This window comes from Tupaia chinensis, unplaced genomic scaffold (assembly GCF_000334495.1).
Source record: "Tupaia chinensis unplaced genomic scaffold, TupChi_1.0 Scaffold000037_18, whole genome shotgun sequence".
NCBI lineage: Eukaryota > Metazoa > Chordata > Mammalia > Scandentia > Tupaiidae > Tupaia > Tupaia belangeri.
This window is the reverse complement of record NW_006159476.1, coordinates 1,813,927-1,831,976: the sequence shown is the minus strand read 5'-3', so window position 1 is coordinate 1,831,976 and position 18,050 is coordinate 1,813,927. Positions and strand designations below refer to the sequence as shown.

The 18,050-nt window shown below is 47.3% G+C and overlaps 1 protein-coding gene and 1 non-coding gene across 4 annotated transcripts; one reads left to right on the top strand and one right to left on the bottom strand.

Moving 5' to 3' along the window:
• Positions 1 to 1,320: 1,320 nt before the first annotated feature.
• On the bottom strand, positions 1,321 to 17,960 carry SNRPA (small nuclear ribonucleoprotein polypeptide A). 3 transcript variants are annotated; one of them, XM_006140476.3, is made up of 7 exons: positions 17,811 to 17,960; positions 17,220 to 17,315; positions 11,499 to 11,671; positions 9,568 to 9,747; positions 3,839 to 4,012; positions 3,275 to 3,363; positions 1,528 to 1,687 (listed from the first exon to the last, which is right to left on the bottom strand). In XM_006140476.3, exons 2-7 carry the CDS (start codon positions 17,290 to 17,292, stop codon positions 1,528 to 1,530), a joined length of 849 nt encoding a protein of 282 aa, XP_006140538.1. In that variant the 5' UTR covers positions 17,293 to 17,315; positions 17,811 to 17,960. The 3 variants fall into 3 exon arrangements, with proteins under 3 accessions (XP_027627777.1, XP_006140538.1, XP_006140539.1); XM_006140477.3 differs by having other exon boundaries at positions 17,769 to 17,851; XM_027771976.1 differs by lacking the exon at positions 17,811 to 17,960 and having other exon boundaries at positions 1,321 to 1,687; positions 17,220 to 17,517.
• Positions 12,422 to 12,524, top strand: LOC114007907 (U6 spliceosomal RNA). The gene has a single exon (XR_003549485.1). It is a non-coding gene; the product is annotated as a U6 spliceosomal RNA (small nuclear RNA).
• Positions 17,961 to 18,050: the final 90 nt, after the last annotated feature.

Genomic DNA, 18,050 nt, shown 5'->3' with positions numbered 1-18,050 from the left:
GATCGGACTGAAGTACCTACCTAGAATGGTCCGGTGGGACTCTTGCTATGACAGCACTTTTGAATGATCAGAAAAAGGAAAAGTAGGGGGGCTGGCAGGTGGCGTGGTGGTTGGGGTGCTGGATTCCCACATGGTTGACAATGGTTCAAGTCCCACACCTGGCAGCTTGCTTTCTCACTTTCTTTCTCTCTTTCTCTGGTCAAATAAATTAATTAAATAAATAAAGCTAAATTTAAAAATTTTTTTGAAAAAAGGAAAAGGTAAAGTGGGACCAGCAGAGAGCCTAATAGTTCCATCACTGGACTCCCATATAGTTGACTGCAGTTTGAGTCTGGGACCCTGTGGCTTAAAATTCACGCCGGGTGAGTGTGCATGCATGCCCAAAATCCCAAGAGGAGAATGGAGAAGGGACTGTGGTATGGCCATCAGCCCCCGGCGCCCCCACCCCCCGGCAGTGATTTCTCACTTTGTCACTTTGTCTTTCTAGTGAGCACATGCACCCTATTACAAAAATCTCTCTCTCAGGGCCAGCAGGTGGCATGGTGGATAAGGGTGCTGGACTCTCACATGGCTAAGTATAGTTTGAGTTCTGGACCTGGCAGCTTGCTTTCTCACTTTCTCTCTCTCTCTCTGTCCCTCTCTGGTCAAATTAAAATAAATAAATAAAGTTAACACTCATCTCTGGCACGTGTGCATGCATGCCCAAAATCCATAGAGGAGAATGGAGAAGGGGCTGTGGTGTGGACATCCCCCCAGGGGGGTGATTTCTCTCTGTCTCGCTGATCAGTGTACACACTCTATAGTAAAAATCTCTCTTTAAAACAACCCTGTTAAGGGACCAGCAGGTGCTGTGGTGGTTAAGGCACTGGACACTCCCACATGGCCGACCAGGGTCGAGTCCTGAAGCTGGTAGCTTGCTTTCTCACTTCCTCTCTCTCTCACTCTCACCCTATCTCTCTCTGGTCAAATTTTAAAAAATAAATGAATAAATAATTATTTAAAAAAAAAAAGTTAAGATGAACATATAAGTCGACAAAGTGAATGGTGTGCCCTGAAAGATGGCATCCTTGAACCTGCCTAAATGTACATGTGGCCCTAAGTTTTTCAGTTTTTGTCCTAAATGCTGATTTAGACAAAATAAATAAATACCAAAGCAGTAAATATAACTCAAGTTTGGACAACTTTACTACATAAGTCTGTTTTCCCAAGGTTACAAACTTCGAAATGCTAAGCGGTCCAAAAACCTAAGATGTCCTGATGTAGAAGGAAAGAAATCATGGTTAATCAAGAAAATAAAACAGACAAACAATTGTGAAAAAAAGCAAACCGCAAAAAACTACTTTAATTCCAACCTAACAGCACCAGGTGCAATGTCTGGGACAGACTCTGGGTACAATGCTGTGTGGCGACCACTCATTCACAGACGGCTCCGAGAAAGCCCCCAAGGGGGACTTACCTTCAGGGGGCTGAGCCAAAGGGGGAAGGGGATCCCAGAACAGGGGCAGGGGTAGCCATGGGGGAAAAGTGCTATTTCTTGGCAAAGGAGATCTTCATGGCGTTGTTCTGGGTGATCTTAAAGCCCTGCAGGGCATCACGGGCGGCCCCGGCCTGCACCTCGTTGTCGAACTCCACAAAAGCAATGTCATGCCGCCCGGGTACCAGACGGACCTCCTTGAAGCCAGGGAACCTGAGAGAAGAGAACAGATCTCAGGGATCCAAACTGAGCATTTCTACCTAATGTCTTGTCTAGGTGACAAGACACCCAGAGGGTACAAGCAAGGGACGATGTTGAACACCATACAGTGTACAGAACATCCCAAAACAAAGAATTACCTGGCCCCAAATGCACACAGTGCTGTTGAGAAACTCTCATATACATAGGCCAGTTAGTAAAAAACTTCAACATACAATCCATGCAGATACAGCCTGAACACTGAAGACCATGTCTTTCCCCAACCACAACCTACTGTTGTTCCAGAACAACCACCATCCTTACCACTAGGATATGCTGTTCAATTCTCCCTTCTCATGCCTTACTTCTGTCTTCACTAGAAAACCTTGCTCATGGGTAACCTTTCTCTATCAGTTTCTCACAACACAGGCACTGTTTTAACCCATCTCTTCTTCCAGGTTGCCTCCAACTCCCTACCCCAAGCCCCATGCACAGCCCTATGAGACTATGGTCCAGAGTTTTTATAGGACATATGATCAGAAGCAGAACCACCACACAAATCACCTGCACCTACACCTCTAACTACTTAACAGCAAACAGCACCTTCTTCATGACAGTCACCCCAGTCTTTCTTAGTCCCCTTGGCAGGGTACTTGAGTTCACGTACTCCACCTCCCACACCTGCTGTTCCTGAGTATGCTGATTTTTGCCAATCCAGCCAGTGTTCAGTGATGCCTGGCTGGCATCTTACATACACATCTTGCATTGTACTTCTCTACTTCAGACTCTGGAAAAATGAGGCCCAGAGCCTGAATGGCCCCTGACTCCCACAAAGGCCAAGGAAGGGGGACCAGCAGTTGGCTATGTCGCTGGACTCCCATGTAGTCGACTGCAGTTCAAGTCCCAGACCTGGTAGCTTAAGCTCACACCGGGCGCGTGTGCATGCGTGCCCAAGATCCTGAGAGGAGAATAGAGAAGGGATTGTGGCGTGGCCATCCCCCTTGGGGGGGGGGTGATTCCTCGCTTTGTCTGTTTCTCTCTGTCTTTCTGGTGAGCGCACACGCCCTATAACAAAAACATCTCCAAAAAAGAGAGAGAAAAAAAAAAAGGCTGAGGAAGGGCAGTTGTGTTCTGGCTACAGCAGCCCCTCCAGCCCCATCGCCACTATACTGTCCCACTGAGACTGTGGGCACAGTCTCAGCTTCCTCTCTTTTTAAAATCTGCCACAGGGTGCATGCACTTGCCAGAGACAGAGAAAGACAATGAAAAAGCCACCCGCACTCCCACCCCCTCCAGCCTCCAGAAAGGATGGACATGCTGCAAATCCTTTCTCCTCTATTCTCTCAAAATTTTGGGCAGACATGCACACACATGTGCACAGTGTTTTTTCAAGCCACCAGGTACGGGATTTGAGCTGCATAGTCAGCCATGTGGGATTCAGCTGTTTTACCTGCCATGCCCCTAGCTGGCATAGCCTCTTCCCTTTAAATCTTTGGTTGTTTTTTTCTCTTGCAAAGCACAAGTTGCCTTAGGGCTCCGCCAATTGAATTCCGAGGCCCATTTCCATGGGGCTATCATCCTCCAGCCACAGACCCCACTTACTGGTTGAACAGCATGGACAGCATGAGCTCGTTGGTCTCTTCTGGCAGGTTGGTAAGGAACAAGATGTGATTTGGTGGATTCTCGGAAAGCTGCAGGCAAACACAGGAGCTCATGAGTGCCGGACCTCTTCATCTAGTGAGGAATCCAGTCCTGCCCTCTGATACTCATCCTCACCCTACTGGAGCTCTAACATCTCCCACTGACACACCATCCCTGGCCACCCCTGCCTTTGACCCCAGACCATGGGCCACAAGACAGCAAGCAGATACTTTCCTGGTCAGGTCACTGCTGCATCACTGGAGCACAGCGAAGGTTTGATGCATGAAAGAGCACTCAGCAGAGGTCCATGAAATCAATCTAGGTCCTGGTCACTGCTTCAGCCTCACTGGTCACTGCCAGCAAGCATGCTCTCCCACCACCACATTCTTATCTTTCGGGGAGTTCGGCTCTAATAGCAGCTCCTTAAGGAGACCTGCCCAGACTATCCAACCTACATAGACTCCCATCAGTCCCTTTCTACTCCTGTGTTCTGACTATGAGACCTTAGGGGATCTAGACACTTACAGGCTGAGCAGGTGGCATCTGTCCTGGCATAAGCTGCTGTGGGGGTATGGCGCCCGGTGGGATCTGGCCTGGTGCAAGGCCTGGCGGGGGTATCATGCCAGGGGGTGGCATGTAGGGAGGCTGGCCCGGCATGTGGTGCATGATGCGGGGTGCCTGTGTCATCGGTGGCATACCCTGTGAAGGAGAAAGGCAAGGCTGACTCATGGTAGGGGGGAGAAGGTATAGTTATGAAGCTGCAAGAGGCAGAGGTAAAAAGGCCATCAGAGGAAACCAGGGGTGAGAGGCACAAGAAGACACAGACTTGCAATATGCTCCATGGTGCAGTGGTAATGTGCTGCTTGTGAGAAGTTAGACCCACATGGCAACCACTGTTCAAATCTCCAGCCTGGTCAGCCCATATCATGGTGGGCAAGAACCAATTGCCCAGGACTTGCCAGGCTGCTAGACTAGAAAAAGATGACTAATGCATGCCCAAACCTAGTGGAGTGTGCTCATCTCTCTCGCTGACTGACATGTGCATGGAATTGCTCTATCAAAAGAAAAGAAAAATTAAATAAGAAAGAAAGAAAAGTGAAGAAGGTACTCAAATGGATAGCCAAGTGGCACAGCAGTTAAATAGCAGTTAACATAACACTCCATGCTACTGGACCCAGATGGGAAGGTCCCCGGTTTACATCCTGGAGCCTCTCTGTACACAATGGGCACGTATGTACTCGTGATGCGGGATGGCAGTGCCCTCAGGGTAGTAGAGGCTTCATAGACCCTTGGAAGTGCTTGTCTGTTTGCTTCTCTATCATGGAGGAAATAAATAAATGGTAAGAAGGAAGTTGAACATAAAGGGGGGAGGGCAACAAGTAACATGGTGGTGAAGGTGTTGGATCCCACATGGCCGACTCCAAGGTTCAAGTCCTGGTAGCTTAAAAAATATGCCAGGTGCATGTGTGCCCAAAAATCCCGAAAGGAGAATGCAGAAGTGACTGCTGCATGGTCACCTCTGGAGGGGTGAGGGGTATTTTTCACTTTCCCTCTGTCGCTGTGTCCCCGCTGCCCACAAGCACACATACCCTATGGCAAAAAATCTTAAAAATAATAAGACAACTGGGAGCAGTGTGAAGAGGAGGAGGTGAAAGCAATCCCCAGACCGACCAAAGCCTGCGCACCACTGCATGCCCCACTTCCAGTGCCTACATCCCGCCGTCGTCACCACCATGCCCAAGAGAAAGGCTGAAGGGGAGGCTGAAGGAGATAAAGCCAAGGTGAAGAACGAACCACAGAGAAGATCTGCAAGGTTGTCTGCGAAACCTGCTCCTCCAAAGCCAGAGCCCAAGCCTAAAAAGGCCCCTGCAAGGAAGGGAGAGAAGGTACCCAAAGGAAAAAAGGGAAAAGCTGATGCTGGCAAGGATGGGAACAACCCTGCAGAAAACAGAGATGCCAAAACAGACCAGGCACAGAAAGCTGAAGGTGCTGGAGATGCCAAGTGAAGTGCGTGCATTTTTGATAGCTGTGTACTTCTGGTGACTGCACAGTTTGAAATACTATTTTTATCAAGTTTTATAAAAATGCAGAATTTTGTTTTACCTTTTTTTTTTAAGCTATGTTGTTAGCACACAGAACTCTTCATTGGTTGTTTCTTGGGGAAGGGGCATTTGTCACTAATAGAATGTCTCTGAAGCTGGATTGATTTGGACAACATCTTTCCCTTCTAGTTTTGAGACTTCCTCTTGGCTCCCGAGAAGAGGGATTCCCTGACACACAGCCACCTTGGCACAGATGCCTTGTGGTGTAGAAAACTTAACATTTGCTCTTATGTCCTCTCCCTCTCTGCCTTCAACATAGACTTAATTCCCTTTAACCAGAGACCTATGGGGACCTGACCACAAAAATTGGTTATGCCAGTGTGTCAGGCAATCTGGACTTTCCAATGACATTGAGATGGCATCTTTCAAAAAGAGCAGAGGTTGCTTTTCTGTATTGTTGGATCTGCAGGTTGATAATTCTGCGATTTTCATTTCCCGAAAGTCAGGGTAGGCTCGTGAAAAGTTGCTAAACATGCTAAATGTGAAATGTCAACCCTCACTCTAAACTTTCCCTGTTGAGAGTATCAAATGAAGACTTAATTGAGTTTTTTTTTTTTTGGGGGGTGGTGGTGGTGAGGGAGAGGTTTTTGCCATAGGGCACATGCGCTCACCAGACAGAGAGAGACAGAGACAGAAAGTGAGAAATCACCGCCCAGGGGGGATGGCCACGACGCAATCCCTTCTCTTCCATTCTCCTCTCAGGCTCTTGGGCACGCCCCCAGCGTGAGTTTTAAGCCACCAGGTCCGGGACTCGAACCGCGGTCAACTACGTGGGAGTCCAGTGACATAGCCATTACGCTAACTGCTGGTCCCAAGACTTTATTGGGTTTTATAGTGGCTTTCTTAGTTTGGTAGTCCATTGAAGAAGGGAGTTTGAAAGTTGTTGTATACTGTTAATAACTGTCTGCCCATGTCCTGCCTGAAATACCATGACTGTTTATGAAGAGTATCTTTAATAAAGCTGGATAGTTTGGCTTGGAAAAAATAAATTAAAAACAGTAAGACAACCAGACAGAGCAAAACAAACTCAGGGTCCAAGGGACATTAAACCAGGGTCGGGGGAGGAAACCTGTAAGATCCGAAAATTACAATGTAACTCAATTTTGTTTATAGATACATAAATAGAAGACTGGGTGAGGAAATCACCATGTTAGTAACTGTTAAAGACAGGGAAATACACATTCTAATGAGCACACTGTACCTTTACTTAAAATTTTAAGAAAGAGGGGACCAGCAGTTGGCATAACAGCTATGTCACTGGACTCTCATGCAGCCGACCGTGGTTCGAGTCCCAGACCCAGCGGCTTAAACTCATGCTGTGCGTGTGTGCATGCCTGCAAGATCACAAGAAGAGAACTGAGGAGAAGGGACTGCGGCGTGGCCATCCCCCCCATGGGTGATTTCTCACTTTCCATCTCCCTGTCTCTCTGACAAACACCCACTCCCTATAGCGAAAAACTCTCATCTAAAAAAAAAAAAAAAAAAAAAAAAAAAACCCAAAACCCCACAAACAAAAAACCTTTAAGAAAGAAACCAAGAGACCAAGGGAAAATAGACAAGACAGTGGAAGGCAGAGATAGAAATGGATGGTTGGGGATGGACAGAAATGGGAGGCAGTGAAAGGGAGAAGACAGCCCAAAGGCACATAGCAGAGGGAGTTGGAGTTAAAGCTGGAGTTGACAGTAGGTGGGAAGCTTGTGCAGGGAAGAGAGTGTAACAACCCCAGACCCCATTGCCAACTCCACAGAAAAACGTAACCTGGCATTAGCAGTGGTAAAACAAACAGAGCATGAACCAGTCCAAGAACCATGAGGCTCAGAGACACTTTTAAGAGCCAAAGTGACAGGAAAACTCAGAGACCAAAAGAGTGGGTCCAGGGACCCGCAGTTAGTGTAATGGCTATGTCGCTGGACTCCCATGTAGTTGACCACGGTTCAAGTCCTGGACCCAGTGGCTTAAACTCACACTGAGCGTGTGTGCATGTGTGCCCAAGATCCCAAGAAGAGAATGGAGAAGAGACTGTGGCATGGCCAACCCCCCTGGGGGGGGTGATTTCTAGCTTTTTGTCTGTCTCTCTGGTGAGCGCACATGCCCTATAAAATAAAAAAATTAAAAAATTAAAAAAAAAAAGTGGGTCCAATTCACTTACCTTTCCTCTAGTTCTTAGAGCTTTTTGCATCCTGCATAGAAAACAGGATGTTTTCACTTTTTATACTGTTGCTAAAATCATTAAGACATCTTCCTGTTTTCTAGAAACTTTACCGTATTAGCTGTCACAATCAAGTCTGACTCCCCTCAAATGAGTTTTCATATCCAGTACGAGGTAGGGCTACTATTTTCCTTTACAGATTTATAACTGCCCAACTAACCAGGGGGAAAAGTTCTTTCCTTACTGAATTGCAGTGTTTCACCTATCAAGTAATCACTTCTGGCCTTTCTAAACTCTTCATTCTGCCTTACCCGGCCATCTTCCTACACTATGACATCAGCACCATGCCTTGATCGCTGGAGTTTTAGAATGTGTTTATCACTGCTTACACAGATCTACCAGCTTTATTCTTCGCATCTGGCTTGACCTTGCCTTTCCACAGACATTTACAAACAGCAAGTCTATGTGTACCAAAGTTCCTGGGGAATTCTGACTGCAACTGTACTAACCTTAGATCAGTTTGGAGAGATCTGACTTTTTCTTTTTTCAAGCTTACTATAGGGAGTATATGTTTGCCAAACAGAGAAGGAAGGAGAGAATTCAAACCCCCCCCCCACCCCGGGGGGAGATGGCCATGCTGCAATTCCTTCTCCTCCACGATCTCCTTTAAGAATTTTGGGCACACACGTCCTGTGTGATTTTCTAGCCTCTGGGTCCAGGACTTGAACAGTAGTCGCCATGTGGGATCCAGCTGCCACAACCTCCACTCCACTTGCTGGCCCTAAGAACTGCCCCTTAACAACACTGAGTCTTCCCAATGGACTGCCGAGGTCTCCGACTTCTCTCAGCAACTCTGTGTAGTTTCAATGTAGAGATCCTGCACACCTGCTGGATTTACTGCTTGGTGCTATTGGGGGTTGAGTATGTGAATGATGGTATCTACCCTCAGAGAGGGTACTTGGTGAGTATTTTCCAACATGAAATCTATTAATTTGTTGCTGTCACCTAAAAACAAAACTGAAATTTTTTGCTCTTCTTAAATTTTCTCCTTTATGATGGAGTGTGTTAGACAGAAAGGGAAGAGGAGAACCCCCCCAGAGTGGGAGCGACGGCAGATTTTGGAAAGAACAATCACATGGGCACAGACACACAAGTAGAAAAAAGCAGGGACCAGGCATACCAGACACCTCTGAGGGAGAACGCTGCGGCCCTGAGCCTTTCCCAGGATTCTTTTTTTTTTTTTTTTCCCCAGGATTCTTCTTTTATAGGACAATGGGGAAGGGAGAAGCGGAAGGTAAAGCCAGGTGTCTTCTACTATCAACTACAGGCATGGAGCATCTTGTATGCCTTAGTCTAAATAAGCCCCACCTGGCCTTCTCTGGCTGAAACAGTTTCCTTTTATTCTGCCGGCTGTGCAGCATCCACCCAAGCCCAAGTGAGGGCGTCTGTGCTCTGCTCATCTTTAAAGGTCACTTATTTAGCTCAGATTTGGCCACTCCCTACAAGAATGCTTATGTATGCATGTAATAGCAAGCCACATGAGCATCCTCCACGGGGCCTGGTCAGGCCACGACCCCCACTTCCGGTCTTTTAGAGCCTGTGCCCACCATGTGCCCTCCACGTGTCGGGCTGACCAGTCTGGGGATATGAAACTTCTAAATGCAAATTCAATTATTAATCCTAACAGTTGGGTAAAAGGTTCCCCCTGGATCTTCTACACAGATACTGACTTACAAGATACAGATGGCAAAATCAAGGTCAAAAAGAGAGAGAGAAATTGAAAAACAGGCATGAGAAAAGCCCTCGTCACTGACAGACACTCTGAGGGTAGATACCATCATTCACATACTCAACCCCCAAAAGATGCAAAGACTTATAATCTCTGTAAAAAAACGAAAGGAAGGGGTCTGAAACCCCAAAGACACAACTCTCTCCAGTATTCCTCCAACCCAGTCCACATGGCTAAGGCGTGTTTGGTGCAATGTTTCTAGGCCCTGGCTTACCGGTACAGGACCCTGGACGGCCCCCACCACAGGGGCAGCTGCCCCACCCTGTACAGCTTTCTTGGCAGAGGGGGTGTCCTGGCTCTTCGGCTTCCTCTTTTCCCGCTTGCGGTCCCGCTCCACAAAGGTGCCCTTCATCTTCGCAATTATATCTGAGTCGGTCTTGGCATACTGGATGCGCTACCAAACAGAGAAAAGAAGGATTAAGAGCATGAAATTCAGAGTCAAATTGCCTAGATTCTAAATGAGACCTTACCAGGAGCTTGCTGAGAAAGTTATAAAAACTGCTTGGCTCCGACCCAATGTATCTACTGTGGTATCTACTGGTGCAAAGCACCATTTTGAGAACAAAATGAGTAAAAGTGTTCAACACAATACTTGACAGTAAACACAGTAAACGCTCAGTAGGTAGACAGGTTGTCCATATGTTTTTTACATTTCTTTCTTCCATAAGTAAGAAAGGTAGAGAGAAAGAGAAATAGGCACCTGACTCCTGACAACGTCTTCACATCATGATCCACTCCCAGCCCCAGGAAGCCCCAATCATAGGTACTTGCACACTTTATTTCAAGGAGGTCTCGACACGAACCCTAAATCTTCCCACATGAGTCAGCAAGAAAGAGCACTATGTTAACAGTGTGCCAGTCTAGCCCCAGTTGTTATTTTCTTTGTTTTAAATTTATTTATTATTCTTATCATTATTTTTCTAATTTGCCATATGGCACGTGCACAAGAAAAAAAGAAAGAGAGAAAGAGAGAGAGAGAGAGAGAGAGAGAGAGAGAGAGAGAGAGGGAGAGGGAAAGCTGCCAGGTCCGGGACTCGAACCACAGTCAGACATGCGGGAGTTCAGTGCCTTAACCACGACATTATCTGCTGGTCCCAGTTGTTGTTTTGTTTGGTTTTTTTTTTTTTTGGTTTGGTTTGGTTTGGTTTTAAGAGATTTTTGCTAGCAGGTGCATGTGCTTGCCGGAGAGACAGAGACAGAGAGAAGGAAAGCAAGAAATCACCCCTCAGGGAGGAAGGATGGCCTCACTGCAATCCCTTCTCCTCCATTCTTCTGGGGATTCTGGGCACGCACACATACACACACGCCCGGTGTGAGTTTTAAGGCACTGGTCCGGGACTCAAATCACAGTCAACTACATGGGAGTCCAGCAATGTAACCATTATGCCATCCACTGGTCTCAGTTGTTGGCATTTTTAAGGGAAGATGAGACAGCCCTGAACATCAGGTCAAAGCCAGAAGCCTAAGATGAAAATGCTAGGACAAGAGTTCTATGGAAGGGGACTGTTAGTCTAAAATACTCTACTCAATAGTTGAAGGCATCTTCCTAAGCCCTTCCATGGTTCCTCAGCATGCTCAAGTCAAAAGTCTACTTCTAAGATGGTCTCCTATGTCTTAGCCTGGTCTCCTATGTCTTAGCCTGACACAGGACATCCTCGGCTAGCAGTGCCCACCTACCTCCTGACAAATAAATCTGACACATGTCCCCAATTACATGTATCTCTGGGCCTACCTCCACGCAGACTCTGCCCAAACACTCGCTCCTGCCACCCAACTAATGCTCCTCCTTCAAGGCTCACTTCATCCAAAAGTCCCTACCTGAACCCCAAACTGGATGAGGTGCCTGCCCTCAACTATATTAGCTCTGTGCACCTCCCCATTCCATCACTTCTCCCTCAAATCTGGCCCTGATCCCTGTGAGTTGTCATCAGCTGGTGACAAACATGTCTCCCTGACTGGACTATGGGTCTGGAAAGACAGGGCTGAGGGCTCCCTACACCCCTAGCATAAGGAACAGTGAATGCTAAAGCCCAGCAGGAGAAAGTCCTGTCCTCAAAAACTGGACCACAGGAGACAGGCAGTCTAGGCCCATCCAACATCCTTTAGTATTCTGCACATACAAGTTTCCATGCTCACAACACTTACCATGGGTTTGTCGTAGAAGGGGAAGCCCTGCATGGAGCGCAGGGCGTTGGTGGCACTGCTGACCTCCTTGAAGATAACAAAGGCCTGGCCCCTCATCTTCAGGCTCCGTGACACCAAGATATCCAGGATCTGGCCAAACTGGGAGAAGATGGCGTACAGTGACTTCTTCAGCTCTGCAGTGGGGGAAGAAAGACCCACAGGTAACAAGATGCCTTAATACCATATTTTGGGGCTTGAGCCCCCTTTCTAAGAACAAGCGCAGCCCAGATGAGAGCTGATTAGCCAACTGGCAGAGTACCCAGAATGCCATGGGCCAGTTATCTCCCAAAACCCAGTAATAACTACAGCAGCCAAGAACCATTCAAATGGTGAAATTCACTGTTCTGCAAGATGTGAACAGTAGGCCCAGTGGTTAAGAGAGCCAATTTCAGAACCAGCAGATGGAGCGATGGCTACATTGCTGGACTCCTATGTAGTCGACTGTGGTTCAAGGCCCAGACCTGGTGGCTTAAACTCACACTGGGCACATGTGCATACATGCCCAAGATCCCAAGAGGATAATGGAGGAGAAGGGACTGCGGCATGGCCACCCCCTCTGGGTGGTGATTTCTTACTTTCTGTTTCTCTTTTCTCTGTCTTTCTGACGAGTGCATGCACCCTATAGCAAAAACCTCTTAGAAAAAAAAAAAAAAAAAAAAAAAAGAGCACCAATTTCACATAGCCAACTGCACCAAGTCCCAGACTCAGTGGCTTGAGAAACAGACAGGGTGCATGTGATATGAGTGCATGCCCCAAACCCCAACTATGAGGGATTTGGGCATGGCCGTGCCTCCATAGGGGTTGCTTTCCCACTCCCTTCCTATCCCTCTGGTGAGCTTAAGAACCAAAAAAAAAAAGACATAGTGCTCACTTTGGCACTATTGGAACTAAAATTGGACCAATACTAAAATTGGAACAATACAAAGAAGATTAGCATGGCCCCTGCACAAGGATAACACGCAAATTTGTGAAACATTCCATATTTTTAAAAGAAGTTGAAATTTTAAAAAAATATATATAAAAAAGGGGGGAGGAGATATAGGCAATAACAGTAACTGCCCCAGAGTTGCTGTCTGAGGAACTTGAGTACACGCATACAAAGAACTCAGAACAGCAAGTGGCACACAGTGAACACTCAATTAACAAGAGCATTTCTTTTCATTGCCACCAGAATCCTGACATAGGCCTGTGCGACGTGGACCTGACAGACCTCCCAACCTGATCTCTGCCTACCCTCAGCCTTCTGCCTGTAGTGTCCAGTCACACTGGCCTTCTAGCTCTCTACCAGGAATGTCTTTTTTCTGCTGTCTATACAGTTACCTCCTTCTAGTCACCTAGGTCTCAGCAGAAATATTACCAGCTCAGAAAGGTCCTCTAACCACTATATCCAAACGTCCCCCCATGTACCTCTCCCCACTCTTAATCTTGCTTTTCCTTCCCCTTTTCCACCTCCTGACATCATGACTTGTCACCTCTTACTCCTCCTGAAGAGCTTGGTACTTGTTTAGACATTTACAAATACAGACACCATTAACTGCTGCACTAAATAAAGCCTTAGAACCCTATAAGGTAACAACTATGACCATCTCAATTTTTTTTCTTTCAGAGATAGATTTTTGTTATAGGGCATGTGCACTTGCCAGAGAAACAGAGATAGAAAGCGAGAAATCACCCCCCTGGGGGGATGGCTACACACAATCCCTTTTCCTCTGTTCTTTTCTCGGGATTTTGGGCAAGCATGCACATGTGCCCGGTGTGAGTTAAGCTGCAGGGTATGGGATTCAAACTGTAGTTGACTACGTGGGAGTCCAGTGATATAGCCATTACACATTTGCTGGTCCCATGACCACTCCAATTTTACTAAGAGGGAAACAGGCTCTCAGAAAATTCATCATGGCCCTGGGCAAGTATACTAAGAGCATCAGGCAGAGACTGCATCCATCCCAACCTGGGACCACCACAACTCACCAGCAAATTGCCTCACTGGACAGAAAGTGGGATTCATACTAAAAAAGGACCTCTCTCACCACCCAGGCCTGAACAGGTTACCAACACCTAATGCAGGGAAGATAACTGAGACGAAGCTGTTTGGTGAGCTAATAGGGAGAGAAAAGAAAGCATGTGTTGGGGTGGTTTGCTGGTGTGAAGTGATTAGCCCAAAATTCTCTAGGTGGGGAAGTCTCTAGTTTTTTTTCCAAGCACTATGTTTCATAGGTCATGGCCTCAATCATTCTACTGGGATGTGTGTGCCCCCAGGATCCTAGTGGACTGGAGGAAGCTACTCCCCACTTTCCAGCCACTCTTCTTGCCTGCTCAAGTTTACCATCCACAGCCAGGAAACTCTTCCATGAGGGACAAGGTCAAGACAGGGTAGAGTAGCATGGCTCCCAGAGCCCTCAGGACGAAGTCCAATGCCTTGCCCAGGAGGTACCCTGAACAGTGAGACATCAACTCACTGGAAGCTTCTCCATGATTCACACAGCTCTTCTAGGTCTCAGACATAAGAAACTGCTCAGTTTCAGAACGTCCAAGGCTCCTTAGCCCCTATACAGTTGCACAAAGTGGTTCAAGTTAGGATCACTTTTCTCTTAACATAAACACTGCTTCTTCTATCTGCAGGGCTATTCCAAAATGTTTCCTCTTCTATAAAACTGAATGAATCCGTCTTTTTATCTTTTTCATTCAGGACACAGTGCAAGCAATGTTGGGGGAGGTAAAGTACCCTCCACAGGTTGTGACACTGTGATCCCCTTTCTCCAGTCCACCAAAATCCTGGGCACATGCAGATGAGCTCTGTGTATTTTTTTTTTTTTTAAGAGAGATTTTCACTGTAGGGCGCGTGCGCTCGCCAGAGAGAGAGACATAGAGACAGAAAGCGAGAAATCACCCCCCAGGGGGGATGGTCATGCCGCAATCCCTTCTCCTCCATTCTCCTCTCGGGAACTTGGGCACACACGCACACGCGCCTGGCATGAGTTTTAGGCCCCCGGGCCCGGGACACGAACCGCGGTCGACTACATGGGAGTCCAGCAACATAGCCATTACGCTAACTGCTGGTTCCCGAGCTCTGTGTATTTTTAGGCCAACTAGACCAGGGGCTTGAACTGCAGTTGGTATGTTGTGTATAGCTCTAAAGGCCAGCACACTATCAATTGCACCAGAGGCTGGGCCCCTCTTCCTAGGCTTACTGATCTCAGCCCTGATCACTCTGTCTGTGCTTCCCTCATCACGCCCTGCCTGACAACTCTAGAATGTCACCATCTGGTGGTACAGTACCATGGAGGTCTAACTAAGTTAATATCCACCATATCCATGCAAAGGTAAAACCCAGTTCTCAGATATAGAAAATGACATTTGGGCCAGCTGGTGTTGTGGTCTTTAAGAAGACTGAATTTCACATGGCTGATTATGCAATTCAAGTCCCAGACTCAAAAGCATATTGGCAGTGCCCAAAATCCCAAGAGGAATGGAGAAAGGATTGTGACGTGGCAAATCCCACTAGGGATGTTCTTTCCCTTCCCCCTGATCTCTCTCTGGTGAGCATACACACCCTATAGTAGAATTGAAAAAAAAAAAGAAAAAATAATATATATATGTTGGGGCCAGCAAGTGGCATAGTGGTTACATCACTGGATTCGCACATGGCCAGCCATGGTTCGAGCCCTGGATCCAGCAGCTTGAAACTCATGCCAGGCACGTGTGTATGTGTGCTCAAGATCCTGAGAGAATGGAGAAGGGATTGTGGTGTGCCATCCCCCCCAGAGGGGTGATTTCTCACTTTCCCTCTCACTGTCTCTGTCTGGCTCTCCAACAACTGCCCATGCCCTAAGGCAAAAATTTTTCAAAAAAAAAGTTATTGGATAAAAACAGTAATTTGGGGACAAACAGTGGCACAGTAGTAAAATATGATGTTCTGTGAGGCTGACCCACAACAGTGGGTTTGGTTTCCCATTCAGAAATCTCCCAAAGTATGCCTAGCACACATGTGCACGTGATCTGGGGCTGGCTAACGCTGGGAGTGGATAGTGGCACCATGACCCTGTTGATGTGCTCTCTCTCATTCTTACTTGTGGAAGAAATAAACTAACTTAAAATGAGAAATCACCCCGAAGTGGGAACGGCCACACTGCCATCTCTTCTCAAGACATTCCTCTCAAGACTTTGGGTATACACGCAGTGCTGCGACTCCCAACACTCTCTGATCGCTATGTAATTTTTGAAGCAGTCAGATCCCAGACTCTAACCACAAAATCAGCCATGTGGGATACAGCACCTTAACTTCCACTTCACTTGCTAACCCTAAAACTGAACTTTTTTTAAAAAAATTTATTTATTTCCTTCATGAGGAGAGACAAGCACCCTGGACATGGTCATTTTTTTTTTAAAGAATTATTTTATTTATTCTTTTGCCCTAAAACTGAACTTTTTTTAAAAAAATTTATTTATTTCCTTCGTGAGGAGAGACAAGCACCCTGGACATGGTCATTTTTTTTTTAAAGAATTATTTTATTTATTCATTTCAATTTGACCAGAGACACAGAGAGAGGGAAAGTGAGAAAGCAAGCTAGGTAAGGGACTTGAACCATGGTCAGCTATGTAGGAGCATCCAGCGCCTTAACTAACACGCCACCTGTTGGTCCCCCTGGACGTGATCTTCACACTGCAATCCTAGCCTCAACCAAGGGAACACGAGGCTGTTGTAGTAGACCTAGGATCTTTTCCACGTGGTTTCCAGCATTGAGCAGCAGTGACCTCACTGCCTGTGCACACCTGGACCAAGAATGGAGTTCCTAAACAGAATTCTACAGCAGTAGCCTCACCCACTTTCCTTGCTATGTGACCTTGAGCAAGTTACATTGCCCTTTACTCTCAGTTTCTTAATCTGAGAAACAGAAATAATACCTTCCTACTGGCTTGTTTTGAGAATTAAAGGTAGTCGGGACCAGCAGTTAGGGTAATGGCTATGTCGCTGGACTCCCAATGTAGTCAATCGCGGTTTGAGTCCAGGACCTGGTGACTAAAACTCACACTGGGCACATGTGCGTGTGTGCCCAAGATCCCAAGAGGAGAATGGAGGAGAAGGGATTGCGGTGTGGCAATCCCCCCCCCGGGGGGGGGATGGGGTGATTTCTCGTTTTCTGTCTCTGTCTTTCTGGCCAGCGCAGGTGCCCTATAGCAAAGACCTCTCCAAAAAAAAATAAAAAAAGAATTAAAGGTAAAAGCATATAGAATCACCCTCTGGTACAAAGTGTTAGCTAGTGTTATTACTACACATTTTCACTGTGGGCTGATCACTAACAATACTGGTGACCAAGAGTACCCCAGCCCCTGCCCTCACATAGCTTGCTGGTCATGAGGGAGAAAGGTCCATAACACCCCAGTTAGAACAGAGTTTGAAAAGGAATGCCCAGGACATATGGGAAATTAGTGGCAGCTACCCCAAGGGGGAGAGAGGGATGAGGACTTCCTGGAGGAGGTCCTGTAAGCTAAAACCTTGAAGGATAGGCAACAGTGACAGGCAGAGAGTAAAATGGAACTAATGGAGTGTGGAAGACAGGAAGAGCATGTGCAGAGGCCAAAAGGCTAACTGAACAGTTTGGGAGAAGAATACTGAGAAAAACACTAGAAGAGGAGCTAGCTCGTTCAGGGTAGCCTAGAGTCTGGACTCTCCCCAGGACTCACCATCCTTCTTGATCTTCTCATTAAGGTTGTTGATATAAATAGTGTGGTTGGGGCGTGTCTCAGGAACGGCCATGGAGTGAGGTGACGAGGTAGCGCCTAATAAAAGAGATGACTTTAGTCCAGGGTGTCTTCAAATCCTTTGTCCCAACACGCCTGAATGGGCTGCTCCGAAATCTTCCTTTAGAGGAAGTTAAGTAAAACGGAGTTGAGAGAGGCGGGAGGTACAGCTTAAGCAACAAAGCGCGCAGACACCCCCGCTTCTTCCGCCCGCGTGCGGAGGAAACTCGGTTGTTTTACTACGAGTCCCAGGATGCTCTACGCGACGCAGTAGGCGGAGCATCCTAAATGGCACGATTCCCATTGGCCTACGCGCCCATAGGACGGCCCGGGAGCAAAGACCCGGATGTAAAAGCCTGTTAAAAAGAGTCGATTTGGGGACTCCCTGAGCTCACACAGCACTAAAGTTCCCTCAGACGAGGCTCGGCAAGGCAGACACGAAGTGCTCCGCCTGCCCGGGGCCAACGGTCGCCTGAGCCGGAAGTTACTTACCAACAGAGCCTCAGCACCCGCAAGTGGCGCCAAGCTACCTACCTCAGACTAGACCACTAAGCTTCCTCTCCTGGCCCCGCCTTTGCTTTTATGTAAGCCAATCCCCGCGCGAAAACGCGGTGGCTTGGCCAATCAGAGTAAGGCTTGTCCCTGAGTGCGGATCCTGCCAATCAAAACAACGCTAGGGTTCCCGCCTAGGCCAAAAAAAAAGAGTCGTTCTCCGCCCCCCCACCCCCGGCTCCCGCGACCCCCAGCAAGCCGCGCGCCCCGGAACTACGGACC